Raw genomic sequence first — 12,252 nt, 5'->3', positions numbered from 1 at the left:
CATCAAATCTATAGTCAGTGTTTACATGTTAAACGACTGGCCTAAAATAGACACAAAAAGCTGGAGTAACTCAGCGGGACAGGCAGCATCTCTGGAGAGAAGGAATGGGTGAGTTTCGGGTCGAGGCCCTTCTTCAGACTTTAATAGACCAGCATCTGCAGTTCCATCCTACACAAATGACTGGCCTTTCTATTGCAGCCACAGCCTGCAATTTCTGATGATTCCTTGAAACTCGAATTAAGGATTGAATAGATAGTCTCTCACATCATGTATCAGTTTACCACTTGCAAGCAAGTTTGAATGCTTTATTTGAGGCGGGAGGGGGCAGCAACATCTCGCGTGTGGGATTAAAAAGCGAGTTTGTCAGTTTTGGAAACCTGCAGAACAGTTAGCAATGTGGGACTAAACTCCATGACCAGTGAGAAGCACTAATTATACGATTGGTGGCTTTATGCAGACAAAGGATATTACTTTTGAATGAAATAACCTTTGTGGCGAATAGCAAGTAACAGTTGTCTAAACCTGTGCAAAAGAAAACATCTCAATTTGCTGGAGCCGGTTGGTGGAATGTTTTGATGCAACACCGAGGCCCGTCCACAATTTTATCTCGCAGCAAATTAGAAAATAAATGCTTCCTCTAAAGAAGCAAAATAAAACATGATTCCACTTGGCAGAGCCGGCAGACGGTGCGGGTACTGTGTTGCGATGATGGTTCTTTGTGGGGGGAGAGTGGGAGGGCCGGAACGGCGCGTCGGGAGTGCAGGGGCGGGGGGGAATGGTGTTTGTGTTGTGCCTTCCCCCACGGCCCAGGTCGGGGGAGCCAACATGGAGGCGCTGGGCAAGGGGCGCGACATCAGCCTGTCGGCTCTGCAGCAGAACGACCCTTTCATCTCCAGCATCGTCGACGTGACCAGCCAGGTCGCGCTCTACAACTTCAACCCCAAGTCCAGCGAGTGGGTGAGTTGTTGCCGCCGCCGCCGTGGGGGAGGGGATGAGCTTGAACTCCGCCTGTCCCCAACTTGTGCGCCGGCCGGGTGAGAGCATGGGCTTGTGAAGGCAACACTAACTCGTCCAAGGGCCGATCACTGAGTGCCTGGGTCACAAGAACCTCCCGCACTACACCTCATCCAACGGCAACAAGCTCTGAAGAGGGGTCTCGACCCACACCTTCTCTCCAGAGGCTGCCTGTCCCGCTGAATTACTCCAGCATTTTGTGTCTATCTTCGGTGCAAAGCAGCTTCTGCTGTTCCTTCATACACAAGGTGAATCCCTATGTGTTTATGTATCTTCCCTTTTTGATGATGGAACATTAAGTCAAAGTTGACAAAAGTTCAACATCCTGATTCTTCTGTTGTAACGAGGCAATTTAAACGGAACCACTAATGGCAACGTAGTGTCACCAGAGTTCAGCCTATTTGGAATTAACAATGGAAGATAATTAATATTTTAAATGGGCATGAAATTGGAGAGATGTTAATATCCTTTACTAATATATTTGGTAGAGAGCAGTGAATCTGTGGAATTCTTTGCCACAGAAGGCTGTTGATGCCAAGTCAATGGATATTTTTAAGGCCAAGATAGATTATTGATAGATTCCACACCAGAGCATCGGAAATGTCCTCGTTCTTCAGGGAACGGGGATTCCCCTCCGCCACCATAAATGAGTCTCGCACCAGGGTCTCATCCATACCCCGCAACACTGCTCTCTCTCCCCATCCCCGCACTCGCAACAAGGGCAGAGTCCCCCTAGTCCTCACCTTTCACCCCACCAGCCGGCAAATACAACAAATAATCCTCCGCCATTTCCGCCACCTCCAACGTGACCCCACCACTCACCACATCTTCCCATCTCCCCCTATATCTGCCTTCCGCAAAGACCGCTCCCTCCGCAACTCCCTTGTCAATTCTTCCCTTCCCTCCCGTACCACCCCCTCCCCGGGCACTTTCCGTTGCAACCGCAAGAAATGCAACACCTGTCCCTTCACCTCCCCCCTCGACTACATTCAAGGACCCAAGCAGTCGTTCCAGGTGCGACAAAGGTTCACCTGTATCTCCTCCAACCTCATCTACTGCATCCGCTGCTCTAGATGTCAGCTGATTTACATCGGGGAGACTAAGCGGAGGTTGGGCGATCGTTTCGCCGAACACCTCCGCTCAGTCCGCAATAACCTACCTGAACTCCCGGTGGCTCAGCACTTCAACTCCCCCTCCCATTCCCAATCTGACCTCTCTGTCCTGGGTCTCCTCCATTGCCAGAGTGAGCAACACCGGAAATTGGAGGAACAGCACCTCATATTCCGCCTGGGTTGCTTGCGTCCTGATGGCATGAACATTGAATTCTCCCAATTTTGCTAGCCCTTGCTGTCTCCTCCCCTTCCTTAACCCTCGAGCTGTCTCCTCCCATCCCCCCCCGCCCTCGGGCTCCTCCTCCTCCCTTTTTCCTTCCTTCTCCCCCCCCACCCCCCATCAGTCTGAAGAAGGGTTTCGGCCCGAAACGTCGCCTATTTCCTTCGCTCCATAGATGCTGCTGCACCCGCTGAGTTTCTCCAACATTTTTGTGTACCTTAGATTCTTGATTAGTTTGGATGTCAGGGGCTATGGGGAGAAGGCTGGAAAATGGGGAGAGATAGATCAGCCATGAATGGTGGAGTAGACTTGATGCGCCAAACAGTCTAATTCTGCTCTTATCAGATGACCTTACCTTGTTTCTAAATTTAAAAACAGAACCTTTATACTAAATATGTTGACTTGATTTAATATTTTGTCTGCATTGATCTGGGCAAATTTACTTTGATAGTTTAGGTTTCTAATCTCCAGTACTTTTGACAGACATGGCTTTAATTAATTCGTTGGATTTATCTTTTTCTCTTGCATTCCTTGTCATTCTCAGAACCATTCACTTGAACCGTTCATTAGAGTTAAGTTTATCCTAATGCAGTTTCTTTCCTTTATTTTATCCTAGCATAGACCTTTTTATTCTTCCCTTCCCTCTTTCTCCAACTTTGTACTTTCTGAAACCTTATTCTTTGTTTCCCTTTTCAGATGAAAGTATATCAGGTTGACGACTTATTAATTCCTCTAATACAAATACAGTCTGGCCTTATGAAGAATTCTTGGTAGTGTGTACAGTTTTTAGTTTTGGGGCTGGATTTATAAAAAAAGATAAAATTCCAAATCTAATCTTTCCATGTGCATCCTAATTTTTCTCCTCATTCCTGTCAGTCAGATGTTTGAGGTCACAGATTACTGCTGGGCTTCATTCAATATCTTCTAGTCTAAGTGAGATGCTTCCTCTTTTTTGAGGGAGTGGACTATTTTTTGTTAACTGGCACAATGTGGGAAGATGGAAATATAAATGTCGGGGATCCAAAATTTAATGCCTGCCTAGCACTCTTTCATGAATTATTACCAGTTTGATGATTAGCTTGTTGGTGATAATACAGAAGATTTTATCAGTAACACAAAAGATGATATTTTATCACATAGTTTAACTTGATTTCTTTCTACACAGGAGAAGACTGACATCGAGGGTACTTTGTTTGTGTACACCAGGTATGCTTCAAAATATAACTAAACTGAATTTTTTAGGATTTAATTAAAAACAGAAAATGCTGAAAGCATTTAGCATGTTAGTCAGCAAGAATTGATAAATGTGAGGTTATCCACTTTGGTAGCAAAAACAGGAAGGCAGATTATTATCTAAATGTTGCCAAGTTGGGAAAAGGGGAAGTACAACAGGATCTGGGGGTCCTTGTTCATTAGTCAATGAAAGTAAGCATGCAGGTACAGCAGGCAGTGAAGAAAGCGAATGGCATGTTGGCCATAACAAGGAGAGTTGAGTAGAGGAGCAAAGAGATCCTTCTGCAGTTGTACAGGGCCCTAGTGAGACCACACCTGGAGTATTGTGTGGTATTTTGGTTCCCTAATTTGAGGAAGGACATTCTTGCTATTGAGGGAGTGCAGCATAGGTTTACAGGGTTAATTCTCAGGATGGCGGGACTGTCATATGCTGAGAAAATTGAGTGGCTGGGCTTTTATACTCTGGAATTTAGAAGGATGAGAGGAGATGTCCTGAAGGTTATCAAGTTTGTGCCAAGAAGTCGTGTTCTTTGGGCTTTGATGGAATAGTATGTGGTGGCTTGGAAACTTAAGTGAAGGGTACCTGAAAACACAGAATGGCCCGTGTGGACTGAATCGAGGTGTTTTGCAATAGAGTCGCCATATACAATTTCCTTAATGTGGGGATCATCTCGTTGTCAGCACCAAATGCAAGGTACAAAATTAAAAGTGCAAGTATATTGTTATCTTTTAATTCTTGTAGATTTATAGCAGAATTAATACAAACAAACCATGTATACTAAATGGTAGAACACAGTGCTGGATTAACTCTGCAGGTCAGGCACTATCTCTGGAGGACATGGATAGGGGATGTTTCAGGCCAGGACCCTTCATACCTCACAGTAAATGGTAGTTTAGAAGGAGGGTGAATTAAAAAAAGAAAAAGAAAATGCAAATGCTAGAAATTTGAAATTAAACAAAATGCTAGAAATGTTCAGCAGGTTGAGCAGTAACTGGAAAGTGAAATTGATGAAGGGTCATTAACCTGAACCGTTCTCTCTCCACAGATGCTCTCTGATTGAATATTTCCAGATCTTTCTTTAAAAGAAAGATTTTGAGAATTCATGCGCAAATATTTGAAAATGGCAGATGAAGCTAATAAAGCAGATGCAATCTTGACCTCAGCATAAGATTCAAAATTCAGGAAGTTGTGCTTTAATTTAGCTGGAGTATTATATCCAGGAGTGTGAGCGATTAGCTAGGAATATGAAGCCTTTGGAAAGTTCACAAACAAAATGCTGGCTAATTTGAAATACACTACCTGAGAGGACAAAGATCATTGAGTGAGGAACATCAAAGGGAAATCGGATGCCACTGGATAAACATAGAAACATTGAAAATAGGTGCAGGAGTAGGCCATTCGGCCCTTCGAGCAATATGATCATAGCTGATCATCCAAAATCAGTACCCTGTTCCTGCTTTCTCCCCATATCCCTTGATTCTGTTAGCCCCAAGAGCTAAATCTAACTCTCTCGAAAACGCCCAGTGAATTGGCCTCCACTGCCTTCTGTGGCAGAGAATTCCACAGATTCACAACTCTCTGGGTGAAAACATTTTTCCTCATCTCTGTCCAAAATGGCGTACCCCCATGTTCTTAAACTGTGACCCCTGGTTCTGGACACCCCCAACATCAGAAACATTTTTCCTGCATCTAGCCTGTCCAATCCCTTAAGAATTTTATATTTCTATAAGATATCCTCTCATCCTCCTAAATTCCAGTGATAACAAGCCTAGTCGACCCATTATTTCATCATATGTTAGTCCCGCCATCGAAGGAATTAACCTGTTGAACCTACGGTGCACTCCCTCAATAGTAAGAATGTCCTTCCTCAAATTAGGAGACCAAAACTGCACACAATACTCCAGGTGTGGTCTCATCAGAGCCCTGTACAACTGCAGTAGGACCTCCTTGCTCCGAAACTCAAATCCTCTCGCAATGAAGGCCAACATGCCATTAGCTTTCTTCACTGACAGCTGTACTTGCATGCTTACTTTCAGTGACTGATGTACAAGAACACCCAGGTCTCATTATATCTCCCCTTTTCCTAATTGACACCATTCAGATAATAATCTGCCTTCTTGTTCTTGCCACCAAAGTGTATGACCTCCCATTTATCCACATTATACTACATCTGCCCCCTCACCCAACCTATCAAAGTCACCCTGCAGCCTCATAGCATCCTCCGCACAGCTCACACTGCCACCCAGCTTTGTGTCATCCACAAACTTGGAGATGTTAAATTTAATTCCCTCGTCTAAATCGTTAATATATATTGTAAATAACTGGGGTCCCAGCACTGAGCCTTGTGGCATCCCACTAGTCACTGCCTGCCATTCTGAAAAGGACTTGCTAATTCCTACTCTTTGCTTCCTGTCTGCCAACCACTTCTCTATCCATGTCAATACCCTCCCCCCAATACCATGTGCTCTATTTTTCAGATTCAGATTGTCATTGTCAGTATAAAGTACAGAGACAACGAAATGCACACTAATCTCTTATGTGGGAGCTTGTCAAAGGCTTTTTGAAAGATCCAGATACACCACATCCACTGGCTCTCCCTTATCAATTCTACTTGTTACATCCTCAAAAAATTCCAGAAGATTAGTCAAGCATGATTTTCCCCTTCATAAATCCATGCTGACTTTGACCGATCCTGTCACTGCTTTCCAAATTCGTTGCTATTACATCCTTAACAATCAACTCAATCATCTTCCCCACTACCGATGTACGGATAACTGGTCTATAATTCCCCGTTTTCTCTCTCCCTTCTTTGTTAACAAGTGGGGTTCTGCTTAATAAACAGAAACATTGTTGAGTAAGTGTAGAGGATGGGAATAGGAACAATGGCTCTGCACTTGGAAGTGGTGGGTGCTTTATGTTCTTGCTATTATCGGGTTTTAATTAATTGAGACAGTCATTTATAGAGACACATTCCAACCTACCTCAGAACTGTAGCAAAATAATGAAAGACATTGATGAAAATGTGCCTGGCAATCTATCTCAGTGCTACATTTAAAATAAGGTTCAGGTCATCTAACATTTGGATTTTAATACCACGGTTAATTTTTAATGTTGCTGCATGGCTTTGATTTGTGCTCCATGTTCAGCAAGTTAAGGAAATTGAAAATAGAAATTTATTATCTGAATAGAGTTTTGGAACAATCTTGAAATGCTGTGTTGAAGATGCCATTTTTTGTGCAATGCAATTGGAGCAGGATAATTCTCTTGATTTCGGCAAAAACCACGTGGGAATTATTAGAAGGCCCTTGAGCCGGTCGCTCATCACGACAGGCAATCCTTTTTAGGGTACCACTGATTACAACCCATTCAGATTAAAAGGTGAAAAAGCAATAACACCAAAGTGTTACCTTCTCAACTATTTATATGTTGAAAATATTGACCATATGAAAGTTGTTGGTCCCTGTTGGTGCCAGTAATGGACATCGAGGAGATGAAAGATAACAGCAATTGGTGAACAAAATTAATAGCCGTTGACTTTGGCCTCTGTTACAAAATAGATTTTATAGCTTACTTATTCCAATCAATTTTGAACAGTTATAAATAAATAATCTTCTCAGTGAAGAGCTTCACGTGTTGTATAAACACTCAGTTTAATATTTAAAAGATACGACTTAACAATTAGTGCAAAATGCCAATGTGTGTTGACTGACGTGAAGCCTAGCTCCATCGTCCGCTGCACCCCCTCAACTGTTCACCCAGATTGGTGTTGATTATTTGCCCCAGATCACGCCGGGTCCACGCTAGTGCTCGAGCTCGACAAACGACGGTTTGAGACCAAAGTGGCTCGGCCACATGATGGCGCCACATCAGTAAATTAAATTAAATATTAAAAATTAAGTATCTTTTGCCATGTAGTGCATGCACTTTAAATCTGCCTTTGATTGACACTGCTGACACTGAAAATAGTGACCTTAATTAAAAATAATTATCATTTAAAAATACCAACTTCATAACTACTGTATATTACTTTGAACTTTCCTTCTCATGGTGAGCTACTGCCATTTCACACCACAACTTAGCTTAAAATGATCTAGTATGGGAAAATGACACAATTTTCTAGCAAGTCAATGGAAAGCATTACCATGTGAGAAAGGTCTGCGTGGATTGATGCTGCAAAATGTTGGCATATTTGTTAGGTGAAATATGTTGATTAATGAGAAATATGGTGTGATCTGTAGTTATATATTGTAAAGAAATATTCGTTACATTTGTGTGCACTGTTGATTTGATTCAATGTCGACAGATTCTAAAAATATATTTAGTAATATTGTAACTTCATATACGGCACCATCAGGCTTGAGTGATCAGGCTGTATAGATACGGTGTTCATCTACAGAAAATTGGCTTTGACGTCAGGGCCTATACAAACTAAAAAGGTTATTTCTGATGTGCTGTGTGTATTGGGACTTTTTCAATGGTGATGCACTGAAGAGTTTGATTTGCACTATGTTTTTGTCACCTATGTTTAGTTCACCACAGTTATAGTGCTCTGAGATGCTATCAGAGACAGAGTAAAGTTTGTGCGCCAAATTGGGCAAGGTTTCATTAACAGATGGTTGCACTTATTTTGAAAATTGGCCTGATAATTCGATGTAAGAAGCATATTGAAGGAAAGCTGAGATAGAAAACTATTTTCCAGGTGTTTGATTGATGACCGTATCCCATCAATTACATTGGCAGTGAAGCATTGGCGATGTCTAGATTGTTCACATTTATCACGGGCAGTGTTAAAGTAAAATGAGATATTTAGAGACAAGCCAATTTACATAGAAAATAGGTGCAGGAGGAGGCCATTCGGCCCTTCGAGCCAGCACCGCCATTCATTGTGAAGATGGCTGATCATCCACAATCAATAACCCGTGCCTGCCTTCTCCCCATATCCCTTGATTCCGCTAGCCTCGAGCTCTATCTATATTTTAAATTCATCCAGTAAATTGGCCTCCACTGCCTTCTGTGACAGAGAATTCCACGAATCCACAACTCTCTGGGTGAATTTATATTGTACACTAAAGTACACATGCCTTGCAGGCTGATTCAAGAAATGTATTTTCATTTGGAAAGTTGGTAGAAAACCTATTTTATATTAGAACATATAACAAGAAGAGGCCCTTTGGCCCACAATTCTGTACTGAGCATGATACCAAGATCCATTCTTACCTGCCTGCACATAATCCATACACCTCCATCCCCTACATATTCATATGCCTATCCCAAAGTATCTAAAATGCCACTGTCATATCTGCCTCAACCACCAATCCTGGCATCGTTCAACTCAGTATCCTGTACCTGCCTTCTCTCCATACCCCCTGATCCCTTTAGCCACATGGGCCACATCTAACTCCCTCTTAAATATAGCCAATGAACTGGCCTCAACTACCTGTGGCAGAGAATTCCAGAGATTCATCACTCTCTGCGTGAAAAATGTTTTTCTCATCTCGGTCCTAAAAGATTTCCCCCTGATCCTTAAACTGTGACCCCTTGTTCTGGACTTCCCCAACATCGGGAACAATCTTCCTGCGTCTAGCCTGTCCAACCCCTTAAGAATTTTGTAAGTTTCTATAAGATCCCCCCTCAATCTTCTAAATTCTAGCGAGTACAATTCAATTAAATTCAATTCAAGCACTTTATTCATCCCCAAGGGGCAATTTAAAAGGGCGCATTACAGTAGCTTTTAAAAAAAAGAAAGGGACACAAACAACGTAACGAAGAGACAAACATTCAAAGCTACTCTCTGCACCGACCGGTCGACCGCACGAGTAGTGACCCGGCAAGGATTGGGTTGTCAGCAGCGATACAATAATAAAGAACACACAAAATGTAACACAAACATCCACCACAGCATTCATCACTGTGGTGGAAGGCACAAACATTTGGCCAGTCCTCCTCCATTTCCCCCCCGTGGACAGGACCAGAGTCCAAAGTCAGTCCAGGATCGGCTCTTCCTCACCAGAGACCGCGGCTTTAGATTGTTGTAGGCCGCAGGCCAGCAGTCAAGATTTAAAGTCCCCGCCGCAGCCAGAAGCACCGTAGACTGCAGGGCCGGCGGTCGAAGCTCCCCTCCAGGGGTGATGGTAAGTCCATGCCGGCCCCGCGGTAGAAGTTGGCCGCGGGCCGGCAGTGATGGCTTCTTCTTCCCCCGGGTCCCCCACGAGGGATCCCGGGCTGTAGACGCCGCACCAGCTGGAGCTCTGCAGACCGCGGCTTCAGGCTGCGACTTCAGGCTGCCGGCTGCCCCGGGCCAGCGAAACGGAGCGCTCCCCTCCAGCGAGCCCCAGCGAGGGTTCACCCGCTCCACGCCGAGAGTCCACGCTGCGCCTGCCGCTGAAGCCCCGGGCACGTCTCCGGGAAAGGCCGCGCCGATCCTTGATGTTAGGCCACGGGGGAGGCAACCTGGAAAAAGTCGCCTCTCCATGGAGGAGGCGACCGAAGCGGTTTCCCCCTTACCCCCCCCCCCACACAAGACACACAAAGAAACATTAAATACACACTTTAAAACATACTAAAAAATAAAAAAAAGTTGCTGCTGCCAGAACAGCGCCCCCGGAGTACAAGCCGAGTCTATCCAGTCTTTCTTCATATGAAAGTCCTGACATCCCAGGAATCAGTCTGGTGAACCTTCTCTGTACTCCCTCTATGGCAAGAATGTCTTTCCTCAGATTATGAGACCAAAACTGTACGCAATACTCCAGGTGTGGTCTCACCAAGACCCTGTACAACTGCAGTAGAACCTCCCTGCTCCTATACTCAAATCCTTTTGCTATAAATGCTAACATACCATTCGCTTTCTTCACTGTCTGCTGCACCTGCATGCCTACTTTCAATGACTGGTGTACCATGACACCCAGGTCTCGTTGCATCTCTCCTTTTCCTAATTGGCTGCCATTCAGATAATAGTCTACTTTCCTGTTTTTGCCACCAAAGTGGATAACCTCACATTTATCCACATTACACTGCATCTGTCATGCATTTGCCCACTCACCCAGTCTATCCAAGTCACCTTGCATCCTCCTCACAGCTAACACTGCCCCCCAGCTTCGTGTCATCCACAAACGTGGAGATGTTGCATTCAATTCCTTCGTCCAAATCATTAATATATATTGTAAATAGCTGGGGTCCCAGCACTGAGCCTTGCGGTACCCCACTAGTCACTGCCTGCCATTGTGAAAAGGACCCGTTTACTCCTACTCTTTGCTTCCTGTCTGCCAGCCAGTTCTCTATCCACATCAATACTGAGCCCCCAATACCGTGTGCTTTAAGTTTGTATACTAATCTCTTATGTGGGACCTAGTCGAAAGCCTTTTGTAAGTCCAGATATAACACATCCACTGGTTCTCCCTTATCCACTCTACTAGTTACATCCTCGAAAAATTCTATAAGATTCGTCAGACATGGTTTACCTTTCATAAATCCATGCTGACTTTGTCTAATGATTTCACCACTTTCCAATTGTGCTGCTATCCCACCTTTAATAACTGACTCTAGCAGTTTTCCCACTACCGATGTTAGACTAACTGGTCTGTAATTCCCCGTTTTCTCTCTCCCTCCCTTTTTAAAAAGTGGGGTTACATTAGCTACCCTCCAATCCTCAGGAACTACTCCAGAATCTAAAGAGTTTTGAAAAATTATCACTAATGCATCCACTATTTCTGGGGCTACTTCCTTAAGTACTCTGGGATGCAGCCTATCTGGCCCTGGGGATTTATCGGCCTTTAATCCATTCAATTTACCTAACACCACTTCCCGGCTAACCTGGATTTCACTCAGTTCCTCCATCTCATTTGACCCTTGGTCCCCTGTTATTTCCAGCAGATTATTTATGTCTTTAGTGAAGTATATTTTCATGGTGTTCTTGTATCATGAGTTTAAACAATATGTAAATTAATTGTTTCACAGGTCGGCTTCACCTTACCATGGTTTTACAATCATGAATCGATTAAACATGAAGAACTTAGTTGAGCCCATCAACAAAGACCTGGAGTTTCAATTCCAAGACCCATTTCTTCTTTATAGAAATTCAAATCGTGAGTATGCATCTTTGGTTGCACTGTTAAGCTACAATAATGCAGTTTGATAATATTTAACTGGTTCATTGATTAATTGTGAAGTTAATGAAGATATTGAGTTGGGGGTACGTGACTGCCTGTTTGCTGGGTTTTTGTCTCAAACTCCTATTGTTACATTTATGATGGAACAGCCTAGTAAACAATATGACAATTGACTGGTTTTATACTTGGTTGCAAGAATTATTATGTCGATAGTGAATTAATTTCACATTAGTTGATAGGTATTAATGTTCCACACTGGTTTTCTTTCTAAAAAGCATCCCTGAAGTTGACTAATTGAGCCACATGACAGCATCTCCCTGTCTGCACCCCCTTACATCCTTCATTCTGCATTACCATTTCTAGTATCTATTTGCAATCAGCAGGGTACAGTTTGAGGGAAATTGTTGATCTTCAAACATTTAAAAGAAGATGATGAATTAGAGAACCAAGAGTGTTTCATTGTCATTTGTATCAACAGCGAAACAATGGAATCCTTACTTGCTGCTGCTTAACCAGCCCGTAAACATAATAACTTCTTCTATCACCTCCCCTGCCAGTGTGCATGCG

At 43.5% G+C, this 12,252-nt stretch overlaps 1 protein-coding gene across 4 annotated transcripts in view; it reads left to right on the top strand.

Moving 5' to 3' along the window:
* The first annotated feature begins 337 nt into the window (after positions 1-337).
* The window catches only part of dcp1a (decapping mRNA 1A), a 49,488-nt gene continuing 37,573 nt past the window's right edge, over positions 338-12,252 (top strand). Inside the window, exons 1-3 of one of the 4 annotated variants that reach the window (XM_033036541.1) lie at positions 338-957; positions 3,512-3,552; positions 11,534-11,661. In XM_033036541.1, the coding sequence (XP_032892432.1) occupies positions 658-957; positions 3,512-3,552; positions 11,534-11,661 (469 nt within the window). In that variant the 5' untranslated portion in view covers positions 338-657. Of the gene's footprint in view, positions 958-1,001; positions 1,263-3,511; positions 3,553-11,533; positions 11,662-12,252 lie in introns of those variants that run through there. The other 3 variants (XM_033036542.1, XM_033036544.1, XM_033036543.1) reach the window with 3 other exon arrangements.

Source organism: Amblyraja radiata, chromosome 18 (assembly GCF_010909765.2).
Source record: "Amblyraja radiata isolate CabotCenter1 chromosome 18, sAmbRad1.1.pri, whole genome shotgun sequence".
Lineage (NCBI taxonomy): Eukaryota > Metazoa > Chordata > Chondrichthyes > Rajiformes > Rajidae > Amblyraja > Amblyraja radiata.
Note: the sequence above shows the minus strand (reverse complement) of the source record. Positions and strands in the feature narration are given on the sequence as shown.